Source organism: Alligator sinensis, unplaced genomic scaffold (assembly GCF_000455745.1).
Source record: "Alligator sinensis unplaced genomic scaffold, ASM45574v1 scaffold615_1, whole genome shotgun sequence".
Lineage (NCBI taxonomy): Eukaryota > Metazoa > Chordata > Crocodylia > Alligatoridae > Alligator > Alligator sinensis.
In genome coordinates this window covers 1,379,982-1,405,584 of record NW_005841982.1, presented here as the reverse complement: position 1 = coordinate 1,405,584, position 25,603 = coordinate 1,379,982, and the positions used below count along the sequence as shown (strand labels likewise).

The 25,603-nt window shown below is 43.8% G+C and overlaps 1 protein-coding gene across 11 annotated transcripts in view; it reads right to left on the bottom strand.

Annotated features, from left to right (window-relative positions):
• LOC102387923 (chloride transport protein 6-like) overlaps window positions 1–25,603 on the bottom strand; it is a 131,673-nt gene that overhangs the window by 9,571 nt on the left and 96,499 nt on the right. For 8 of the 11 annotated variants that reach the window (XM_025201038.1, XM_025201042.1, XM_025201040.1 and 5 more), the window contains one exon: window positions 17,257–17,436. In XM_025201038.1, coding sequence (XP_025056823.1) covers window positions 17,257–17,436 — 180 coding nt within the window. Of the gene's footprint in view, window positions 1–2,125; window positions 2,163–9,493; window positions 9,992–17,256; window positions 17,437–25,603 lie in introns of those variants that run through there. The other 3 variants (XR_003093444.1, XR_003093443.1, XM_025201043.1) reach the window with 3 other exon arrangements.

Here is a 25,603-nt window from a genome sequence, read left to right as displayed (position 1 = left end):
AGGGCAGTATACCTGGCTGCTACTTCAGCTGCAGCACCTGTGTTGTGGCACCCTGAGGGGGGTGCACAGCATCCTAATTGAGAGGTTTAGTTTGTTCATAACTTCAGTTACAAATGGAATGAAGGTTTTTCCTATTTATTTAGATTTTTTTAAACTAATTCCACTATATTGAAGATCTATATTGAAGCATGAGAACAACGTCTGCAAAATTCTTGTAACATTTTAAATAAATTGTGAAACAACGTTCAGTGATTTCAACAGGACTGTACTTCACTCAAGAGCTGCATAAGATGCACATACCTTTGCTATTTTGTTAAATTTCATTGCCTTTTCACCATGATGCCTATAAAAAACTTGACAAGTAGATGAATATTATGCTCAAACAACTAACCTACTGTGCAAATCATGTCTCACTGTTTTCTTATACTCCCCAACTTGTCTCTAGCCATCTGTTGCCTCTTGACTTTGACTATAAACACTTTGGGGCAGGGACAATAATAAAACAGTCATTGCAACAGGGCATTAAACCTGAAACTTTCAGGTGTGTGCCCTGACCATGAGGCTAAAAAAATACTGCCATTCCCAGCAGAGTCCTCAGCATGCAGCTAATGAGTATGCAAGATAATACATAGGATTGAATATGGAGACAAAAGCTCAGACCCGTTCAGTCCATAGCCAGAAAATAGTAGGGACACTGTCATCGATCCTAAGAGGCCCTATTGAATGATACAAGGTGAAGACTGGTAGGTTTCCAAGGAAAAGAAGGAACATTCAACTGTCCTCAGCCAGGAGAAGGGTCATTTCAATATGCCTTTGAGAGTGGGAGACAAATTTTGGAAGGCTGAGGAAAGGGAAAGAATCCTCAAGTTTCCGTGGCCTTCTATTATGGGGAGAAATTATGTCAAAAATCCCTATGGTTTCTTTAATTTTTGGCTCAGTAATCTAAACAATTTATAAAATGGGGAAAAAAAAACATTTCCCAGTAAAACAAAACTATTAGGAAAACGACCAAACATATTTAATCACTTTGAAAATAAAGAATAGGTATAATAATAATTTTTCCTCTGACCTCAAGGACTTCTTATACATTGAGGAAAATGTGCATCTCCCACAGTTCACCTAGGGTTGTGACCAACTCACTAGCTTTGGTTATGTGGAAAAAAAATTAAACGGGAATTTATGCTTTAGGCGATATATTTTCTGTAACTATAAATTTGCTAGGTTTAACATGTGATCAGGCTGCCTTCGGTGCTTTCCTGTCAACAGCATATCCAGCAAGTATATGTTTCTTGGTCTTCTTACTGATCAAGATATATCAAAAGCTTTAAGTATTACAAAAACAAACAAAAAACCTTTCTTCATTAAGATACGAGTGTTTGTATCAATAAATAATAGAATAATTTCTCATCATGGTATAAAAGTTAGCTACAATTTCATTGGTTGCTTTTTATTTTTTTAGTTTTTCCTCAAACACAAAACATGGGATTTTGCCACTCATCCAAGGGTCTCAAAGGGATTTAAAGTTATTAAGCACCCCTATAACTGGGGAATGCATGATGCTTTCACAGAAGGGGTACAGAGAAATGAAATCACTTGCTCACGGTCATACAGGAAATCAGTAGCAGAACCTGGAATACAACACAGGATCCTTGATTTCCAGTCAGCTGTACCCATCATTAAAAACACCATGTTTTCTCACATAAAGCATGCAGCATTTTCTAACAAAACAGCTGCTGGAAATTGAAGTGTGCATTATATGCAAGAAATGTGGTGAGAGTAGTTTGTGCCACTAACTGAGCAAAAACAAAGTCAGCATTGATCCACAGGGAGGAGAATAATAAATAGGCTCAGCTCTTTAGCTGCTGCTACATAGTTACTTACTACAAGGAAAGATCTTTTTTTCTTCATTCTGCTTTTCAAAAAATAAGGTGCATATCTTACGCATTGTATGTGAGAAAATATGGTATTTCCAATCAAGGATAAATAATTTACTAAAATATAGGTCAGAATAACTTTAGAATAATATTAAACTATTCATTCTCCATCACAATTGAACTTTGACTTTTCCTTTTATATAATTTTTTTTATGTTAATAAGAGAAGAATGAGGTAGCCCTCAGACATACCTGTCTTTGGCACTTGCCTGTCCGCAAACAATGGTTCCTAAAGAAAAGACAAGCATTTCTATGCTGGTATCCAAGGACATTTATACACATGCTCTGGGAGTGGGCAGGGGAGCAATTTAATTGAGAGTGGCTCCAAGAGCATCTCGTGTATCAGTGTCCCTGTGCTTCAAAGTGGCAGTAGCAGTGCTTTATCTAAAGCTCATCAAATGAGCTTTAGATAAAGTGCCCCCACCACTATTTTGAAGCACAGGGACACTGATACATGAGAAACAGGCGGTAATTGCCACGCTCCAGCAGCAACAATTAATCAAGCAGATTAATTGAGCCTGCTCTGATGCGCTGGAATTACAGCATGTCGGAGCAGCCTCCCTGTTCATGAATAGGCACCCTAAACTCCTGATACATGCACTACAGACAGGCATGGCCAATACTGAAGTTCAGCCATGGAATATGTCTCCCCTTCATTGCTATTCTCATAGTTTTACAATGATATACCATTTTCATCAAGATTCAAAATCTTTTTAAGAGTAAGAATAAAATATAGGCTCTGCCCCTAGATGTTCATTTGCAACTGCCGAGGGAATCATTTCATAAACTGATGAAATGCAGCTACCTTCAAGGTGTAAAAAGTGTATGGATGATCACTGGGCCAAGATTACATTCAGAGAGCTTATCTTAACATCTATATGTAAATGGGACCCAGGTGCAAAAGCCTGATCCCTACTGATACCTTTCCAAAGTCTGTGTGTTCAGGTCTAGGATACAATTTGGGCCTGCTTCTGAGCCAGATTTTTGTGTTTTCCAATTTAACAACATGGTCTGGGAAGAAAAAGCAGGAGGCATTTACCCTGAGCTGAAAAAACAGGAACATTTGCTCATCACCGGTGGTTCGTTGGCTGGTTTTGGCAGCCTGCAATTTGTTCAGCAGTGTTCTTAACTAAACCCAGTGGGGAGTCACTTAACAGGGCTTTGGGAAGTGAGAGAGAAATTTGGCTAGTCAAAAAAGGCACATGAAAACACAATGAAGGAAATTGTTGGAACATTTCTGATAAGATTCCAAGCCTGTTAAAACCAGCCATGTTCAAGAGAAAAATGAGTGTACATTATTTCACTTGGATTTCCAGAAGTCATGCTTCAGAGGTATAACAACATCACTCTTTGATGTTACATACAACATCCTTCCTATCACATCATCAAGCCTTAGAAAGAGCAGACCAAACATGTTTCTTGCACTATTTTTTGGACTTAACAGGAAATGCTAGGATTCAAAGTTGGACTCTGTGATTGTTCATTTATTTTTTATTTATTTAAAAAGGAAGAAAACCCTTAAGTCATGTTTCTCATTTCAAAGGATACCCTGGCAAGGCACTACAATAGTTTCTATATTCTGTATCTGTTACAAAACATGTGTCATGAAGACGCACCTAATTAAGATAACAAATTATTATCCCAATATCCACATGTCACATTTGGCATGGTAGTCAGGAATGAAAAGTATGTGACCACTTAGAATGTGTCAGTATTTTCTTGTCAGAAAAAAGCCTGTTATCTGAGGAAACTTCAAATTCTGTGCACTGGGAAACAGCATAAAAGGAGCAAAAGTTCCAAGTAGTTACAATTAGAACATAGATTTGGCAATGATGTTATGGACGAAAGTCAATGAGAGCACTATTCTTCCTAGCTGAATGCACAGGATGGCGACACAGTTTATTAAGAAAATTAGAGAGTACTGATTTTAGCTTATTGACAAAACTAAGTTTGAAAGCCTTCTCTTCATACCTGCATCTTTGTGCAGTATATATCTGAATATTATTGCCTATATCTGACTTGAAAGAGAGCAGAGATGAATGACTGTTTGTGGCAAGACACCAGGTGTGCCTGCCACTTGTGGAGTCAGGCAGGCCTGCAGAGCCTGTGGCAGGTGCGGCCAGGCCTAATCCAGGAGTCAGCAGACTCAGGAGCTGGAAGGTGAGGCTGATTAGGAGGGCTGCGCAACTGTCCAGAGACTGCCCGACTTGGGGAGAGCTGGGCTGGGTCAGGGCATAAGCCCAAGCTAGGAAAGCAAGATGGCCGAAACATCTAGGAGCAACACCTACTAACCAGAAGACCGCAGCTTGGAGACCATCTGAACATCCCAGAGATTTAGGGTAGCAACTATTGGGGAGGAGGAAGTTTCTGAGGACCCAGGTGGGGTCTACAGCCTAGGAGAACAGGACTGATAGGGCAGAAACTTGAAGAGACCAGGCTGGTCTGTAAGGAAGAGGGCCCAGGGTCATCTGGCCAGAGAGGGACCAGGTGGGCCCAGAGAGAGGGGCCGGAGCAGCTGAGATTGAGCTCAATGCCAGGGTGTACCCAGGGAGCAGGGCTGACAATCTCAGTGGGGCTTTGAACCTGTGGAGAGCAGGGGAGTTAGCTGAAGGGGCCTGAGAGGGAGGACCCATGATTGAGGGGGCTGACAGACAATTCACTGATTCCAAGGACCTCAACTGGCCTATGCTGGGGGCCAGGGCCCAGGAGAGGGCCAAAGGGTACAAACCCACCATAAGGGGTGGCCAGTGCTGTGGAGGGCCTGGCTCTTCAACTGGCCTGCTAGTGGGGCCAGGGCGTCCAGGAGGCCAGAGATCTCAGCAGAGAGAGACTACAGCTGAGAGGTGGAGTCAGGTCCAGAGAATCCACCAGCCACCAGCCCAGGAGATGGGGCAGAACCTCTAAGGGAAGCCCATGAGAGAAGATAGGGAGACCAGGTAGGCCTGCTTTGGTCCTGGGTAAGACATCAAACTGCAGCCTACAGGAGGTGGATGGTTGGTGGGGCTGCCTGTAGCAGGGCCACCTCCATGAAGTGCCATGCCTACACCCCAAAGGTGAGGATGGGGCATCGGAAAGCCTCAGCCCCCGCTGCCTTGTGAGTTACCCTGTGGAGGTGAAGGCTAGGAGATCACACCCCAACAGAAAAGTGCTAGACATGGAAGATCAGATGGACCACAGGGGTCCCTAGAAGACATGAGCAGAACTGAACCAGAGTTCAGAGTTGAGAAGGTTTAAGATGAGTGGAGAGGCCTGAGAGAATTGAGAGGCCCGAGGAGAGCCGAGAGGCCTGCACAGAGGTAGGAAGCCTGAACTGAGTTGAGAGGCCTAAGAGAGGCATGAGCTAACGAGTATGGCCCAGTTAGGGGCACAAGTCATAAGGGGTCCCAGTTGGGGGCATGGACAGGATAAGACAAGAGAATACATCCCAGTTAGGGGCATGAATCAGATATGACTAGTAGGATGCTATCTATGAGGCATAGGACACACTGTAGGGGAGGTACAGAGCCATGTGATTGACCTGGGAAGCTGAGGCCACAAGTCAAGGGTCATCTTAGTAAGATCAGGGCAGCCTCCCACAGTCTACATATTTCCATTAAAAACAAGGCATGGCGAATGAATGCAGGATGGACTGCCCCTAGAACAGGGTGGTATAAATTTGTTTTTTCAGGTGCCTTAGCACCGCCCTATCATTGTTGTGTATGACTGAACACGAAGATCCCTCCATATTCAAAAAGAATGTTTTTCTGTTGCATCTTCATTAGTATGACTCAAAGGCCAATGAACCCCAATATATAGACTCTCTATAGTGATTTTAATGGGATTTTAAAACAAAAAGATAAATTTCAGAGCAAGATGGTGAAACGCCCCTCCTTGGTCAATAGTTGGTTTGTTCACCTCATCCAGTGCACCAGAGGGAAGATCTTCAGTTCATGTAAACTGCCAAAGCTTCATTGAAATTAGCAGCGAGACAGACAACCCACTCCACATGGGGATCTGTCATCCACATACCTTCAACTCATACACAAGTCAGTAATAATTGTGGGTGTTGACAGCCTCATCAGGAGCAGTCAGCACTTCAGACTGGGGCATTACTCTACTTCTCCAAAAAAGTTAATCAGTTGTTCTAACATACATTGCATTCACAAAAGAATAACATTGGAAAGATTTACAAAAATAAAGAAAGAGGGAGATAGTCTTTTTGGGCACGTCCACACATGCAAGAGCATGTGCTTGCAGCAGGTCAAATAGAAGCGGTGCAAATTTGAGCTGGGGCTTTTTGCCTCAGCGCATGTGCCCGGACATGCACTTTGTTGTGGGACAAATTATGCCACTTGGGGCAAAATAACCCTGTCTGGCTCCTACCAGATCTGCAGCCAGGAGGACCTAAAGCCTGGGGTCAGCACCTGTGCTGCCCCAGCAGTATAAAAAGCTGCCCTGTCAAGTAGCTCAGGGTTACTCACTCTCAGGAGCTTCTGGGGCTCAGCCAATTGGTACCTGGGGACACTACCCCTTGGGCTAGCTGGACTGCTAAAGCAGCCCGGAGAGTTCCCTGCACCCTTTATCCACTGCAGCAGTCTGGCAGTGACCTGTTGTGCTGCTGCCTGGCTGTGACCTGTTGTGCACCTGCCAGACCTGGATGGGGACTGCATAGTTAGTAGAGGCATCTGCCACTCTGGGCCAGCTGCCAGTGAGCTGTGGCTGCAGAGTTGGCCTTTGTGCTGCACTACTGCCATGTATGCCCCCTCCCTGGCCATCTGGGCAGCTATCGCCCAGATGTTCCCAGTGTGGTGGCCTGCTTTGAACTTTCAAAGCACGTCCTCCTAGCCACAGTTGGCCAGGAGGTCAGTCACCTCCAGCTTGGTCCAAGGTGCCAGCTCTGAACAGGCAGGGTCCTGCCACGGGCCTCCCTAGCAGGAATTCTGGTGTTCCCTATTTGAAAATTGAAAAATCCTGATAAAAAAAATCCCAAAGTCACTCTGTAAAATACCCCAAAATCCATATTCCTCCACAATTAAAACAAAAGACCACTATAGAGAGGCAAAGAGAGAGACAGTGAGAGACAGCAATCAGTTGGGCAATGTTTTATTGATATATCTATACAGTGTTAAAGCAATTTGGAAGACTACCAGTGTCTCTATCATCATAATAAAGTGAATTCTAAATACATGTTTCATGAATTCATGAATACATGAATATGTTTTGCTGCCCCCAACAGAGACTACAACCTCCCGCCCCCCACAGGGCCTTCTTACGGAGGCTACAGCCCCCCCGCCTGCGATGGCTGCCCCCCTCCACCCCAGTCTCTGGCACTTAAAAAAAAAGCTGCTACTCACCCCAGAAGCGGGGCTGGGGCACTGGGGCTTCCTGGCAGAGCCCCCCTGTGCAGCACAGGGTAGCAGGGGGCATCAGGGCCTGGGCTGGGGCTGCTGGGGCTGTCACCCCACACCACACTGTGCAGGGGGCCCAGTGACCCTGATGGCAGCTGGAACTTCCAGTGAGAACCAGGGTTGACTTTTGGGGATTTGGTTTTTTTTTATCCCAGGATGCTGGAGTGGAGGCGGCAGGCATCGGGGGGGCTGAGGGAGATGGGGCCAGGTGGAGAAGGGATCGGGGAGGCTGAAGGGGCTGAGGGAGATGGGGCCGGCTGGAGAAGGGATCGGAGATGCTCAGGGGGCAGGCGGGGGATGAGGCCGGGCGGGGCAGGGATTGGGTGGCTGGGGGAGCAGGTGGGGCTGGCGGGGCCCCCCCATGGTCCCCTCCCCCCTTCTCCAGCCCCCCCACCCTTACTTACCGCACTGGAGCCTGGGTCCAACTCCCTGCTGGCATGCTGCCTGCCCTGCACGAGCAGGTAGCGTGCTTCAGCACCAGGGCAAGGGCCAACCATAGAGACACTCTGGCAGCCAGAGCATCTCTATGGAGGACCCAGCCTCTGGTTGCCTCAGCCTACCCTGGTTTTTTTCTCTGACGGGTTTTTTTTACCCCTGGGAGTCTAAATTTGCAGCACGGGGAACATTTTCTCATTCCTGCATGTGCCTCTTGCAGCGTCTCAAGGGAGTTTGAGACACTGCAAGAAGCACATGTGCGGGTTCGTCTGGATGTGCCCTTTGAGGTAAACAGTGATTTAATTTCTTTTTAACCTAGTTGCTATTATATTTTAAATGTCTTTCCTGGAACTTGGTGAAATTTTAGAAAGAGGTTAGACAAACGTTTGTATGGGAGGGTCTGGGTAGGGCTGCTTCTGCTTTGAGCAGGGGGGCCAGACTGGATGACTTCTTGAAGGCCCCTCAAGACCTACTTTTTTATTATTTAAATTGTGGGAAACTGCTTTTTTGTGAAATGGGAAAATTAATGATGCCATTTTTGAAGGGTAAGAGGGAAGATGGGGACTGAGACCAGGGAACAGTTAGAAAGTATATCACAGGGCATGTCTACCCTGGTCTACTCTGCTTCCATACCATGTGAAGTAAAGATGTCATGATGCACACTCTACACCTACTTAAACCTGTAACACCCAGAAATGAAGCAATTTAGCCACCACAGCAGCTATAAAGATGAACTTAGGAGCCTTACACTGCCACATTTGCCAGATTTGGCAGGCACAGAACAGGAGGAAATAGGCAGGGCATGCTACAGTGACAATCCTGGGCAAAGCTCAGAGCTGTTATACAAATTCCCACAAGTCTTGACTTGCAATGAAAAAAAAACTCAGGAGAGTCAAATAAATAGTTCAAATTGCCAGCATTTATGCAAACTACTCAATTCTATCAACTTGGATTGGGAATTTTGTAAAACCATCCAAAAAATCTCAGGAAAAGCTGGCTTTACCACCTCAGAGAGAAAGCATTAGATGTGGGGTCCCAAGATGTGGAGTCATTTTTATCTCTGCCACAGACTTTTCATGTGACCTTGAGTAAGACATTTATGCTTTGTGCCCCAAAAAGATATTTTGAGGTAAAAAATTGAATGCGTGTGACCTTCTCAGCTAATTATTTATTTATATGGGTACAAAAATAAGCAAACAAGTAAATGAATGGACATCAGATAGTTCTAGCCTAAATGGGACAGTGTGGAAAAATGGGAAACACAAAGCTTTCAGAACTTTCTAAACAATTCCTTTTCGGCTCAATTCTAGAAACAGGCAAAGGCCCAGGATGGGATTCAACTTTTCTCCCAAGCCAGTTTTCCACCAGCCAGACTTTCAATTCCAGAAGAGTCTACCACATTTATATTACAGAACAAATATGTGATCAGTCTTTCCATGCACACACTAGTTTTCCCCATGCCCATATTTGATTTTGACATTTAACAACAGTCTGCATTTGCCTAAAAGCCACCCACATGCTGCAGCGTGGCCACATACGTTTTTAATTTGGCTCTCTGAATTCAGCATACGTTCTCTGCAACACTCCGAGGCTTTCACTCCAAAGGGCTCTGGAGCAGAATCCTGCAATACCTGCACTGTTATTTGTCTAATGAAGCAGACACACTAATTTTGAAGGCATCAAATAATGTTGTTCTTTGTCAGAAGTTTCACACTTAGGTCCCAAAATAAAATCTGTGTCAAATTCTCTAAACCTACCTCCCTCACTTCCATTCATTGTCCATGAGCCGCAATGTCCTAGAATGTGGACAGCACATAGCAGTGTTGAAGGCTTTGGTAGAAAGCTCTGGACTCAATTTATTTTAATAGGCAACCCACATTAACAATACGCTGCTCTTAATGCAATGTTCTAATCTAAGTTAAATGTCAGGTTGCTTTATGTTGTATCATTTAACCTTATAAATAAACCAAATAGACTGACCTTTCCAACACAGGAATCTATGACCTGGTCTACACTATAAAGCACTCCCAGAGTCCAGATCCAAAGCTCCTCTGTGGGTGCAGTACTCTCCTTTTTGCCAGCAGTTACTCCACTTTTACCAACCAAGATAGGGCTTTTACTGCCACCCAGCACCAGTTTGTAGACATACTCATCTGCCAGCTGCCATGGTCCAATCACAAGCTAGTGCCTTCCCAGGTTGCACTTTTCACTCTGGTGGCACAGGGGCTGACTGGAGCTGTGCAGAACCAAAAAAGTACCTGGGTATGAGTGCACTCTTGCAGCTTGGCAGTGATGGCTGCTCACTGCTATCAGAAATGCTGGAAGCTCTGAACAGGGTAAACACAGACAAAGGTACAGGCTGTGCAAGCAAACAACATCCCCGCGCTTTAAAGTCAAAATCAAATAATTGCAAAAGCATCTTTATCTGCAGTCAGCTATCTAGCCTACATTTCTAAAAGTAGATTGCAAATCTAATGTCCGCATTTTTTCCTCTCCTGGCTAAATTTAAATTCAATTTTTTTAAACCAGAGTCCAAAGAATTTGTCTATTTAACTGTCATCAGCTAGATCTATCTAGAAGGACCTTGAGGTGTTGGCAGGAAGACCCTGAATGATCTTCTACCGGGAGAATAAAAATCATCTATTGTATGAACTTTGTAGCCTTCTGTATCTGATTAACTTGGCAATCCTGTGATCTAAACTTAGCAACCTCTCAATAGTGTGCCAGAGGGAAAACACTCTCCAGCTAGCTTTCAGAAATATATAAATTATTTCAAAAGGTGCCAGAAGAGAAATATTGGCAATATTAAGGTAAATTTCTCCACCATCACATTCAAGTATTACTTAATTAGTTCATTATTTTGGGTATGATAACTACTAAGATCTCTACTTTAACATTTCATTTTCTCCCTTGAGGCAAGTGCTTCCTCTCTTCATGGGAAAAGTAGGGACATCAGCTTATTAAAAGGGTATATGTGTGCACATGTGTACATGTATTTGTAGAGGGGAGAGGAGGGTAACATTAAGTCTACCGGGCAAAGAAGATGGAAACAAACTACAAGAAACTGTACCCAAGGACCTGACATATCTATATTTCATAGCACTCTATCACTTTCCCAGCAGCACTTATGAACATACCATGCCTTGGTTCCACTGAAATACTTGCCACAACACATTCCTGACTAACAATGGTTTCTGTCCACTATGTTAACCAGAGACATGTCATACCTAATAAACTGCCATGAAATATACATATATACAGTACTTTGGATCAATTATTTCCCTGTTAAAGGATGTTACTGTGCAATGCAGCTTTAAGTTTTCAACTTTGTCATATTTTCTAAACTATGATCTCTTCGATTTACTTTCAGTTATGTGACATTCCCCTTTACTGGAGTGAAAGCATGCATTAGCTAAACAATGTGGTTTGGATTTAGTGTTCCCATGCATCATCATGAAAATGTTTGTCTCAGCAATAGTGTCATTATTGTTACTGGGAACAGCTGCTCTACCATCTCCCTCAGTTGTGGAAAGCAAAGCATCCTCCTTCTCTTACCAGTTTACAAGTGGGGAAATTAAAACAAGACCGTTAAATTTATGAGTACATAGTGTTCTGTACCTGGCTTCCTTCTACCACAAAGGAAGCAAAAATGTGCAACACAGGAACAGCAAGGAAAAAAAAATAATGTTGCACAAATAAATGCAATTGGCTCCCTCCACTGGTAGCATTTTTGCCTTCAATATGATAAGTTATCAGAGGCTCCAGTCCCACATGAAAGGCTTGGACACGATACATTCATACAGATATAACTGGGCTTTACGATGGTGTAAAAAAGAAGAAGATATTGCAACAGAGCTTGACATCAGTGTAACCTACTCAAATCTTATGTACAAATAATTGCAGGAAGATGTCAAGGTGGACAGCTAGGATTTGATTAACAGAGAATCACTAACAACCGTTGAAAATCTTAGTATTCAATTAGAAGAAGGCTAAAAAATCCCAAAGGTACGTAACCGAGTTAGGCATCTGAGTCCCATTTTTAAAAAGGAACTGAGGCTCCCAACCAGGTTTTGAAAATGGGAATTGGGCTCTTTTGAAAAACAAAATACCTGAAAAAAATTACCTAGGAGCTCTTAAAAACTGAGTTAAGTTTGACCTGGGAAAAGCAATTCTACACAAAGAAACAAGAAAAAAACCCCAATTCCATAAAATACATCCCAAACTCTGCTAAAATATCTGCAACCAAACTGAAAATGGTAGTTTGGGGCTTTTGGACAGTTTCACCTTGGATGGAATTTTCTGGCACTGCACCATGTTTTGACTTGCCCAAAGTCTACTAATTTGCATCTACCACAAATGCTGAAGTCTCAGTGAACACCACGGGTGGGAAGTGACAGGTTTTCCTAGGTAAAAAAAGAACACACAAAAATGTGGGAAAGAAGCCAGGAATTTCACACTCGGCACAGAATTGGCAAAAAACCAACATTTTACCAGTTTCTCTTTAGATGCAATATATTTTGTACTGTCCTTCATATACTCTGTGACATTGTGGTTTCTGTATAATTACCTTCTCCCCATCAAACTAAATCAACCTAAAAAAATCCTTCAGTTAAAGGTAGACAAACAAAATGCAGAATAATGGGTAACAGCTGTGTAGGTAATGGTACAAAGGCAAAAAAAGGGACATGTGCCCCTTAGTATTACAGCAAATGTACTCTACAAAACAACACATCTTGTAGGTTCAGGGACAAAGAAAATGGCTTGTGTATTGTGGTCCAGTTCCCAAAAAGGCTACCTGGTGGTATCTTCTAGCCAGGAATCTCTCTAGGATACAGCTGAAACATAGTGCAGTCAAGGTCCTATTTAAGCACTATTTGAAGCAGCCCTAAACTAAGGTAGAGTAGGCAGTACTCCAGACATGAAAATCTTTCCATGCCACTAGCTTCTCCTCAAATGGAAATGAAGGAGATGGATGATAACATGTGAAAGCCATCCATCTCCCTGCTTGTTTCAGTGAATATTGGAAGAATCTATTTGAAGAAACACCACCATCTTAATTTTCTTGAGCAAAATGGAATCAAGTCTTGGGAAGCTACCCATATTTTTTCTGAACGAGAAAATGGATGAAATGTGTTATTCCCCAAGGTCTCAGAGAGGTGATGAGGTCATGTTGGATAGAACTACATTCAAAATATCTTGAGGGGCATAAATATTGAACGACCAAATAATAAGACAGCGTCAACATGGAAGACATTGTCAAGTGTCTGATGGAGTAAGGAGATTAGGTTGACTGGTGCATGCGTCTCACTTAGAACAAAGTATGAAAGAAAGTATGTATGCATCTCAGAGGAAGGGTCTCAGGGAAGCAGATGCGTGAGATGGTAGGTACCCCTCAAGAAGTTCTGCCTGTATCATGAAAATGGAGGCAGCCACAGAGAGAGAACAAGGGTGTTTTTTAATCTTATAGATTGCAAAACAAGTAGGTTGCCTTTATAATCCAGATGCAGCTGTAGGCAAGGGAAAGAAACCAGTTACCAACAGACTCCCTTCACATTCATCTCCCATGCACTCAATTTGTTTTACTGTGGCTTGTGTTGCATATTTGCCTTTCTATCAAGGGAAGTACAGCACACTACAGCACGAAGATATCTAATCTTATTTTCTTGTACCTCAGTGACACTACACCATGCTTCAAATGGAAGACATACAGCTTTATAACTCAGTAAGAGTTTAAAAGCATTTATAGTTTCCAAGGCAGAACTTCCATCAGAGACAAACAGCAGAGCCTACCCCCTTGGCCTTCTTCCAGGATGACCTTCTTCCTACTTGGGTAATAACCATATGCTTGACCAGAGGGCATGCAGTCTGCAGCTTGCAGAGGACTCCAGAATGGCACAATCATACAGAGCATTTTATTTTCTGTATTTGCTAGCCTCCTGTTTCTTCAGCCGTTAGAGAAAATGGCTCAATTCTGTTCAGATGAACAAGGATGATATTGTGCTTTTTTAAAGCCAGATGCTGAATCCTCCATATTCAGCAGTATAAATCCCCCGTTCTTATTAATTCCATGCATCAAATTCTCCATTCACATGTTCCTCAATCTGAATTCTGTGTAGGTTTCCCAAGCATGCACTGTGTGCTGTCTATGGCACAGTGTCAATATTATTGCTCTAAGGAGTCCTCTCCTTTGGAAACCAGTGCTTCAGTTATAGTACTTCCTCTTAAACAATTTTAAAATAGACAGTTTTAGTGTCTATTGCAAATGCCTGAGCTTCATGCAGGATTTACTCAAATGAAGGAGGAAACTACTTCAGATTAAATCATGCACACAAAAGTACATTTGATGATCTCATCTTAAGCCTTATCACAAAAAAGCAGAAAATTTGGCACTGCTAACCAAAGCTGGGAGTCTTTGAACAGAACTGGAATAACAGTGCATTTGTAAACCTGTGTAAGAAGGCATAAAAAATGCCTGTCAAAGGTAGTTTGTCTCTAGCCTTTCTTCTTCTAAGAGCTATGGGCCTCCCTTTTTCTTTTTAAAGAGATAGAATAATATACAGGGATAATAATATAATATGTAAATAGTATATGTATGTTATTTATATAATAAAATGGTAATGTTATTATATGATATGATACTTTCCACATTTGACACACTAGGGTAAAGTACTGTATATGTTTTTACTGCCTTCACAGATAGCATTTCAGATCTGGTTATCTGAACACAAGAAATTGTAGAGAAAAATTAATGGCTGCAAATATTTAAATGAGAAATAGTATTAAATAATTATATCCTGCAAATTCCAATACATAAAGGTATCCACCATTTCAGCAAAAAGATCACAGTTGAGCTGTTTCTTTCCCTCTTTGTTCCTCTTTATGCCGTTTCATTTTTAACCTATTAACAACATTTTCTGTGCTAGACAGAATCCATTTGATAATGCAATAGCACACAAAAAGAAAAAAAAAGAACTATGGGGACTGTCCTTTTTTATAATGGGAAAAAAAAGTTTTTCTACTAGTAGTGACACTACCTCAGCTTGCACTCTCTCATCATATGTGAGATCAGACAAATAACAATACTTGCCTGTGGGACAGCAGAAATTGATGACTGAAAACAAATTAATAGAGCCCTGCCCTCTAAAGCAGTTCTAACCCATTTCTCAGTCTTACAAGGCACTGTGTTGCTAGAGATGCCCTCTTTTGAATAAGAGAGTAAAGCCAAATCCTATTTGTGATCATTAACAAGACACATCAACATTTTAAGAGCTACATTCAGACAATGACTACAAAGACTTCCATTCATGAGAGTGAGAGCGATCACAGAAACATAGCATAGTTTTCTACAACTTTCACTCCAACAAAGAAGCGCAAGCTGCTCTGTGAAACCCTTAGAGTAACTGACACTGGACAGAGAGGAGTGATGCCAAGGGGTTCTCACAAAACACCGGCACCCAGCAGGTCTCTTGGCCAATCTCTGGACTGAGTGACAAACATTCAAGCAGCCAAAAGATTCTTTACTATTTCTTCTTCAACCTCAACAAAATTGGGATATACGGGTGATTTCCCCCACCCCCTACCCTGCAGCTTCACTGCCTCACGTCCCTACTGTGTTGCATCAAGAATTAAATATTTACACAAACTTGGAATGTAATCAACAGCCTACAACTCTCACCACAAGGTAACATGATGACTTAACAAGAGAAACAATAAGACTGTAAATTAAATTAAAAATGCACTTTGGCTGGATCAGTTGTTAGCATGAGCTCCAATTTTATTGCAGTGGACAGCTGGGGGAAAAATGAATGGTTCGGTTTATATTATATAACATCTTCAAACTGGTGCAGGCTACAGTCTGTCAACCATAAGATTTGTGTTCCAATGCTTCAGCACATCCCTTATTAATAACATTAATGATAGCAACAAGAAGCCAGGCAGTAATACCTATGTGGCATTGCATTTATTGGTGCCTGTAGTCTTGGAAAACTGCATGCCAAGCAATCCCTAACAGCAGATTCTCCCATTCAAAGCAGCTATTTCCTTCTCTGTGGGAATCCCGCAGAAAGGTTTTCCTGTCAGTGAAGCACAATCACAGGTTTTAGTTAATCAAATATTCACAAAATGTTCAGCTAAGCTTTACCTAATCCAAAGCCATCAGGTAAGTTAATGTAACCTGACTGCAAGTGGTTCATAAAAAAAATCTTCCAGCACTTTTTATAAGAACAGGGACATGATTCCTAGCCAAATTTCAGCTAACTATCCTCTGACTTAATTCTACAGATTCAGCTGGACACAGTATTGTTTATATCCTTGTGTTGCTGTTTGACAGCTTTGGTCTTCCACCCCAGAGGTGGTTACATTCCAACAGCAAATGATGAGAATCTTCTCTAATGAAAGTTTTTAAAAACTGAAGAGTCCTAGAGACTATGGAAATGAAAGATACTATATAAATGAAAAAGACTAATATTATTAAACTTAGATGCTGTGTTTTTATGTTATGACAAATTTATGGATTAATATTTTATTGACCATTAATTAATTAAATCCTATCAGCAATCATTTTTATACTTTTTTTTCATTTATTTTCTTTTTTTTTCCTTAAACTTTCCTCTAGGTCAGTGGTTTTCAACCTTTTTTTCTATTTGTGGACCCCTAAAAAAATCTGAATGGAGGGATAGACCCCACTGGAAATTTTGAATGGAGGTGCAAACGCTTTTGAATTGTAAGTGTGAGTATTCACATACTTTTGATTGATCGTAGCCATTTTTGGGGATCCCTTGTACAGTCTGCAGACCCCCAGGGCTCAGCCGACCACAGGTTGAAAATGACTGCTCTAGAATATACAAAGTTGTGATTAAACTGCTTTTTCTTCTTCCCAACAAATGGAAAGGAGTCTTCAGAATCACTTCTGCAATGCTGGAGTCACTCTTCCAGTATAACGAAAAGGAGTTCCAGCGATAATTTCCTTATTGGGAGATTTTCTTTACCCTTTGATAGTCTTTACAGGTCAGTACTTGCTTAGCTTAATTCCTGTTTACTATAATCCAGTGCTTGTGCTTCAGCCTTTTGTTATTTCATCCTGATTGTGAAACATTTTATCTTAATAGACTAATTCCAGTAAAAGCATAAATAAAGGCAAACAATTGTGATTGCTGAGCAGGCTAATTTTCTCTTGACTTAGTATATTTTTATGAGTTTGATCTCATTCTTTTGGCATTAGAATTCAAGTGAGCCACCAAGGATTTAGGGTCATTCCCCCTTGTTTTCAATGATCCACAAAGCAATAATTCTTAGGAGTTGTTAAGCAACATATGACATGATATGCACTATGGTCCCAACCCACCAAATCAAAAGGAGATTTGCCATTGACCACAATAAAAGCATAAACTAGTTCTGTCTTCACATCATATAATCTTCATAAGCACAGTGTGTTAAACCAGAATTTGAATGTTGTCCAAAAATGGCCACATAATATCAAGTACTCATCTGATAATGTTTTACCTTGTAATAGTTCCCAGGAACACCTCTGCTTGGTCTGGCTCAGATTTGTAAACCACTGGGAATCCACCATGGCTGGTGTTAGCAAGGAGCTGAGCCAATGAAACAATTTTTTCTTTTAAGTGGAGGACTCTGACACAAGGCTCCATGACATCTCTGGCAGAGAACAATTCCAGGTTTAACCTGAAAGATACAAAACAGACAGCTAAAGGATTATTTAGTAAACAGGAAACAAGGCATACTGTACCATGTTAGCATTTGACGAGTTTATAATGTGTTAGTAAATTACTTCAAGATGGTAATCAATCTGTTTTATTTGTGAATATAAAAAAATGTAATTACCCAATAAAATTGCTTATCAAGCATTGCCTCTCTGTGTACAAGATACATGATAAATTCAACCATATGCATAGTGTGATCTTTTTAGGATCTTGGAAAAGCTATTCGTCAAACTTCATGACAGTTTCTCATTAAAAAAAAAAAAAAAAAAAAAAACCTTAATCTGAACTGAAACATTGCACAATGGAGGCCTGGTTTAGGCAGTATAAATTGGAGTAGTCCAGAAAAATTCAGGAATCCACTCAACGTCACAGCAGTTTTCAAGAGTGGAGGTGACAAATTTGGGGTGATTTTTTGAAGACTTCTGACAAACCATAAGTGATTTTTCCAGTCTTGGTTAACATCTTAAACACAAGGTGCTAAGTCTGAGGGAAAGAAGCTTTATTATACATTAGTTGCAATCACATACATGTACCACTATTACTGAGGGTGGGGCACAATGTACAATAAAGATAATTTCTGCTAAATGCTAATGCAACAGAAATGTTGTGCGCCAGATCTGGACCAAAAGAGCTACCCCAACCTATATCAGCTATGGACTTGGCTCAAGGGTGTTTTATTCTTCTGTTGTCATTCTCTTTCAGGAACTTATTCACTGCTAACGGTTTCAAATTGGTAATCAACACGGATACCAGAATTCCTTATCTAGAGGTGAGTAAAACAAAAGTGGAGACCTGTCCATAGCCTCTTTGCACCAATCTACCTTTCAACCCTGGAATGCGACCCCTCTAGTAGAGAAAGAAAAAAAAAAATCAGCTCCATAAATTCTGGTTGTTATCCTCCCTGAGAGTCCTAGTAAATATATTGTTTAGTGCCTGTGATGTGGCTGCCCACTTAGGTGCAAATAAGCTGAACTGGCAGTTCGCTTGGCATGAAGTATAAAATACCCAGAAAACAACAATGAGTTTTGCTATTACTAACTGGCCTGGATATGCACCCGCCCCAAGATAAATTCAAATTCTTGTGTTCACTGTACCAGTCCTCCTGAACTACACACTGCTCCATTCATAATGGCATCACACAGAGTTCAGGCAGTAATGTACATAAGATATCATTCCCAGTGCCTTAGACCAAATAAAAACCTGTGGGCTATATTCTGCAAAAAATAAAACAGACTGCATGCAGAATTCAGTACTGTTCACCACAAATAAAGCTGGCAGAAACTGGGATACAACTTCAGATCATATTGAGTAGTGTTTATTGTTCCATTGCAACCAATGAATCTACTTGCAAAATAAAAATACTACTCACAGTGGGTGCTTGTGTACGGGTGCTTGTGTACAGGATGCCCAGACAATGTACACGATGAAAATTTCCCTGTGTGGATTAATGGCATCACACTTTACATGTACACAAATTCCTAGCAATTTAAATGAGTTTGCATTGTTTAGTTTGCAACAAAGCAACTTGGAAGGATGCTGTCATTAATTTGTCACATGTACATGGCAAATCACTGAATGACATGTAGTAAGCCCCTTTTGTCCATCAGGTGTTGCTACACATTTTTTGTGTGGAGAGCCCCCTTGTCCACCAAGTGTCACTATTATTTGCAGGGGTGTAGGTTGAAAGAGCCACCTGGATACCACGTGAAGAACTGCTGCAGTACAGAACAAACCCCCCCACAAATCGCACACCACTGATTATGACATATCACCCCTCCTTTGAACCCGCACGGAAAATCCTCAAACAACTGCAAACCACACTAAAAAGAGACCCTATTCTTAAAAAGATCTTCCCAGAGCCACCCATCCTAGCCTTCAGACAAGCACCGAACCTCGCTAACCACATCACCAGAAGCAAACTTCCCCAAGCCAAGAAAACACCAAATGGATCCAGACCGTGCCATGACAAGAAATCCAAACCCTGCCAACACATCTCCACCACCCCCACAACAGAGCCATCAGCATTCCTGGATCTTACAGCTGAACCTCCACAGATGTAATACATCTCATCCAGTGAACCAAATGCCCTGATGGAAAATACTTTACGTAGGAAAGACCAAACAACAACTGCGCACCAGTTTCAGCAGTTGGTGTGTGCTCTTCCTGGATGGATTGAAAAGTAAAGAAGCCAGAGGCTGGGCTGGTATGCATACAAGACAGGCAGTCAGTGAAAATGTAGAATGAGGTGTCAATGGGTGAGAGACAGGCTGGGTGGGAGGAAGAGAAGGGGGATGAATAGTGGAGAAGTACCTGGGAAGTCAGCTGTCAGGCAGGTTATAATGTGTCATAAATCCAATGTCTAGATTTAGTACATGATTTTTGGTATCTAGGAGGTTGATGAAGTGGAGTTCATAGGCTTGTCTCTGGGAAGTGTTTTGTAAGTTGCCTTTGAGGATCAGAACTGAGAGATTGGAGATTGGAGAGAGAGTGTTTGCAGCCCAGCCTCTGGCTTCTTTACTTTTCAATCCATCCAGGAAGAGCACACACCAACTGCTGAAACTTCCTTAGCCTGACGAAGGGTTTTTGAACCCAAAAGCTAGCTTAATAATTGTTTTCCAACTATTTAAGTTGGTCTAATAAAAGATATCAGATTCACCCAAAGAACCTTGTCTGACTATTATTTGCAGGTATTGTGTGTAAAGAATGTTTTAAGACACCAAGTATAGCTGCAGAGTCTGACATGAATCAATCTTCTGCTGATCCCTTATTATTATTTTATTAAATAAAGAATTCAAAGACATTGATCTGTTGTTGTCATCTCCTATTTCACTTGGTGTGGTGGGTGTCCAAAGGGCCCCAGGGTGTGTTGCGGGGGTGCAGATGAGGGTGATCACAGGCTCTTTTGTTGATTGATCAGTGTCTGCTGCATGTGCTCCCTTCTCCATTATCAGGGATAATGCTGTGCGTGGTGTACCCTGACCCCCTCAGCACTACTTTAGAAATACCACACAATAAAACATGCTATTGAATGTTGGTCACCTAACTTGGTGAGTGGTGTCACAAACCCAGTCAACGGATTAAAAATGACCTACACCGGTGAAAGTTCTATCCTGTTCCCTTAGTTCAGGGCTCAGGGTTAATAACCGATTGCCCACTTTACGTTGGCTGCCAAGCATGGTTTTAATTGTATTTAAAGCAGTAAGCGGGCGCCTGGTCTCCGGATGGTGGATACTAGCCTGCAGGCATCATAACATTGGGTTTTTTTGGTGTGCAGCCCCCCTCTTCCCTCCTCCAAAGCTGACCTACAGCTCCAGGAGGATAGACACTTTTCCTCATTATCCCTGGTGACTGAAATTTGAAGCAATAGCCAGACCCGAGGCTTGTGCCTGCCCCACACAAGGGAAGGGGCAGGTGGGCTCCCAGGCAGGCAGGTGGTTGGTCAGTCAGCCAGGGACCCCTGGGAGCAGTGTCTTGACACATGGGTGACTGTATATCCTGCTGTTGTGCCATGCATGGACAGGGATTTTTTGGAGTGCAGGGACAGCAGCTTCCCCCATGGCTGCTGTGCCATGCCTGGTGTAAAGAAGTCTGACTCTGTTGGGCAAACGCACCGCTGACTGGCACCAAAAATTGCAATAGAGCAGGTGAGGGCTGGCCAAGTTGGGTGGATTCTACTCTGAGCACCTGAACATCTAATAGTAGTTTAACAGGTCCCTAAAGTTCCTTTGGGTGGAGGCATCTGTTGGTAGTGTGGGGCTCCATTGTGGGGGCGCTGGTGTGGTTTTGACGTGGGTGATGCTTTCGGCTGGGAGGGGTAACAGGCCATCCTTGTGGTTCAGGGTTCATCCATTCAGTCTTCTGCTCAGTGCCTGCCTTTTTTCCACTGAGCGCTTGACAGATTTCAGGGGTAATTCCCAAAAAACAAAAACACCAAGTTTTTAGAGAAGGAGTGGTTATAGGATCCATGTCTCACTGGGAGTGATGTCTTGACAAACAGGTCACTGGGCAGCTTGCTACTGTGCCATGGCATGCACAGGGCTAAAGGATGTAGCAGGGCTAAAACACATCCAGAACAAGCATGCCTATAAGATACAAAAAGTTAGTTGTCAAAGGTGCAGACAGAGCCCCCCTCCATGGCTTGACTCTGCCTGGTGCCAAAACTTGCAACAGTCGCAAAGGCTATAGGACAGTACTTTAGAGATCCAGGGAGTTAGTGGGCAGTGCATGGAACTACAGGACAAGCCACAGCAGGGAGGTATGGCCACAACGGGTGGGCACTTGGTTGCAGCCAATCAGGGACTGCTACCATCCATGGCCAGATACGCCTTCTCACTCATTTTGGGCCAACCGCTTCTTATCCACTCACAAGATTCACTGAGTGCATCTTTTTCGAGCACCGAGAGTCTTTAATTCACTCTACTTCCCACATTTCTTGATTTTCAGCTCCACTTGCAATGCCACCACCAAGGACTTGCAAGCTACTGAGGCAGGCTGCCACCAACGCATGAAATGACAGGATTGTGAACACCCTCAGGGACAGCAAGCATTGGCGGTAAGAAATGATGAGACAGATCCATCTGGCTATGGGTAGATTCATGGTGGTCCAACACAAAAGGAACCACAATGAGTCCAGGAGGCATTCCAGGACTGGCAAATAATGACCAAGCTCCTGGAAACATTTCTATGCTTGCTGGTCATCAGTCCTGTTCCTGCCCCCAACAGGGAGCAGCACACGGTGGTACAGATCTGCATTCTGTCATCCAAAAGTTCTCGGTCAAGCTCTGAAAATCCAACTTAAAGCCAAGTTCTTTTACTTAGAAATTATTATTGCTTAGATTGATTTTTCTTCCACAGTTCATACACTGTTACGGTAGTTAAAAAAAAAATACTGTTATGTAGTAATTGCACATCATTATCTTATAAAAGTTCTGTGGTTTGTTTAATTTTGTTTAATTTCTGGTGTGTAAATAAAAGGTTTCTACCATCTTTGTTCAATTCTTCACTTCGAACACTGTCAGTCATCTGGTTCAACTTCTGACTCCTGATAAACTCAATGCGCTCAGAGTACCCACCCAATTAGTGCTCCCCACATTAACAAAATACTGGAACAGCCCACCACCACCCAGCCTTGGCAGAAGCAGCCCCCATTGCTGCCCTGCCCAGGCCCAGCCTCCCAGCACTTAAGAAAAAAAAAAAGCTCTGCACTCACCAACTGGGGATGAGGGCCTCTGGGGACTCATGGCAGAGTCCCTCTGTTTAGGGTGGAGCAGTGAGGATCTCAACCCCCACTCAACACCCTCGCAGCAGCTGTCGCATTGCATGGGTGCAACGTGGCTCAGTAGGGCGCCGCATGCCATCTGGAAGCTGAGGCAGCTGCACCTGTCAGCCAGTGCCCAGCTGCAGTGGGCCCAGCTCCCAGACAGCACACGGTGCCCTAACAAGCCATGCAGCACCTGTGCGATGCGACAACTGCTACGCAGGTGCCAAGCAGGGGGGCAATACCCGCTGCCCACCACTGCCCCACAGGGGGGCTCTGCCACTAGCCCTCAGAGGCCCTGATCCCTGCTGCTGCGGCCAGTGAGTGCAAGCCTTTTTTTTTTTTTTTTAACTTTTTCTTAAGTGCTAGGAAGCTGGGGCCAGGCAGAGCAGCCAGGGGGGCTTCTCCCATGGCTCCTCTGGCTGTGCCTGCCTCTGCCCTGGAGGGAGGAGCTGCAGGAGAAGCCCCATGGCTGCCCCATCCCCCTCCCAGCCTCAGCCTCCCGGCACTTTAGAAGGACTGCGGGGCTGTGCCCAACTCTTCCTGGGGGCACCTCAGAAACATTCTGAAACAGCCAAAAGATTTCCAAAATGTTTTGGATGGCTTCCTTTAGTTTTGGAGATGTTTCAGAGCCTTCCGTTTCATTTTGGATTCAGTGTTTCGGGCACCGAAACAGGCAGAAACACCCCCAAAATGAAACAGCTGCCAAAATTTCACACAGCCCTAGTACTGTGTGTACTCTTTCATTAGTGCAATGTGTCCAGAAAAAGCCTGTTTTTCTTTGGTTTGGTTTACTTCCCCCCACCAAAACCCATGCCTCTACAACCCATCCCATATCAGTAGACAGACACGGACAAAAAAATCAATTTAATTTAACCAAAGCATTTATTTTACTGTAATTAACTGAAGCAAAAAAGAAATAATATGGGAACACAATGCCCACTCCCCAATTTGCTACAGATGCATCAGCACAGCACTAACAACTAAAAACCCATCACCTGTCAATGGCTCTTCTTCCCCCCTCCTTCCCGCCCCCCCGGCCCCCTTGTCTCACCCTCCACTTCGTCCCTAAAGTGTTGTGGCACTCTCTTTGTCCTGATAAAGTAAGAGCATCCCTCACTTGAAGGCACAGTGGCTGCTGCTGAGGTTGTCACTATTGGAGCTGATCTCAGATAGGGTTTTCTATGAGGGTCAGCTTATGGATAGGGGCATGCAGGGTGGATGCTGCATGGCTAGTCTGGGGTTGTGGGGGAAAAGGCAGCTCACAAATGGGGGCTGAGGTCATGCGTCTAAGAGCTCCCGTCTATACTTGACTTCCATTCACCGGCTCCAGGCAATATTCTGACAGCACTTATTAGCCAGGTCAAGGAATTCCCTTGTGCTGGTGTGACAGGTACATGATCAGGGCCGACCTAAACATGGCCTGCACACCTGTTCCTGGGGGCAACCACCCACCTTCTCACCTGCCATGCCTTGTTGTTAATTGATTAATGGCTTTTAATCAGCAGGAGGCTGCCCTTGTCCTGCCCCGCTGCCAGGGGGCGCTATCTGCAGCTCTGTTTAATCCCCCACCCCACAGTCCACACCTCGCTGATGGAATAGTCGTTGACTCAGGTCTATCACTATCTGGCCCCTTCCTGTTTTTTCTGGGCCTTCCTTCCTTAGATGCACTCCCTCCAGTGCTAGGTCTCTCTCCGACCCTATCTCACTCTGCGCCCTCTTCTCCAGGGCCTTATCTAAAATGCTGCCTCCGCTCTGGGGCCTTCTCAGTGGTGCTACACCCTCTCCTGGGACTCACCACGCCCGCCCTGGGGCTTCCCAAAAATGCCGCCCTCTCCTGGGGCTCTCCTTGCCCCCACTGGGGCTTCTCAATAATGAAGGCTGCCCTCTCCTGGGGCTCTCTGTGCTCACACTGGGGCTCCTTAATAATGCTGCCCCTATCTGGAGCTCACCGTGCCCAACTTGGGCTTCCCAGTAAGGCTGCCCCCTATCTGGGCTCACCGTGCCCACACTGAGCTTCTCCATAAAAGGCTGCCCCCTCTCTGGTGCTCTCTGTGCCCACACTGGGGCTCCTTAATAATGCTGCCCCCTATCTGGGGCTCACCATGCCCACACCAGGGCTCCTTAATAATGCCCCCTCTCTGGGGATTCTCAAGTGCCCTTCTCTAGGGCTGGGGTCTATGCACCCTGAACACTGTGCCCTCACTGGCACTGGGGTCCCCACTCAGCAGTGAGTCCCCTATGAGGCCTCCTCCAACCCCTAATAGCCTCACCCAAACCGCCAGTCTTGTAACAACAACGAAACACAAGCCCCTGGGCTGTAACATAAATTAAAGCCATCTGGCTAAAACATCAGTCTGGCCTACCAGGGAACACTCCTTCCCTCATCAGTGTCAAAACGCTGGTCCTGTAGTCAGGTCTCCCCCTTCTCCCCTGAGAGAGTTCCTTCCTCTTGGGCCGCTGGCAGGGAACTGCCTCTGGCCCCAGCCCCTAGGGTTTATAAGGGCCAGGCCCCATCCCTTCTGGTCAGCTGACCTTCCCTGGTTGCCCCAGCAACCCACAGCTGGGCTTCCTCCCCAGCAGTTTTCCCCTCTTTGAGAGCAGGGCACCTCAGTGCTCTGTGACAGCTGACCATGATGTACTGTTGAGCTGCTGCCTCTCGCTCTTCAACGTTCCTATACACCTCCCAGAGTTCATCCCCCCATACTCGTGATTCAGAAGCTGCCACCAAAGCTTCCATCATGCTCGTCTTGACCATCATTTCCTGTGGCAGTGTTCATGCATTCACTCAGCTCTTGTCCATGCTTTGGGTGCACGTCCCAAAATTCCAGCAGATGTGGTAGCTGGAAACAGGAATGTGTATGTGTGTGTG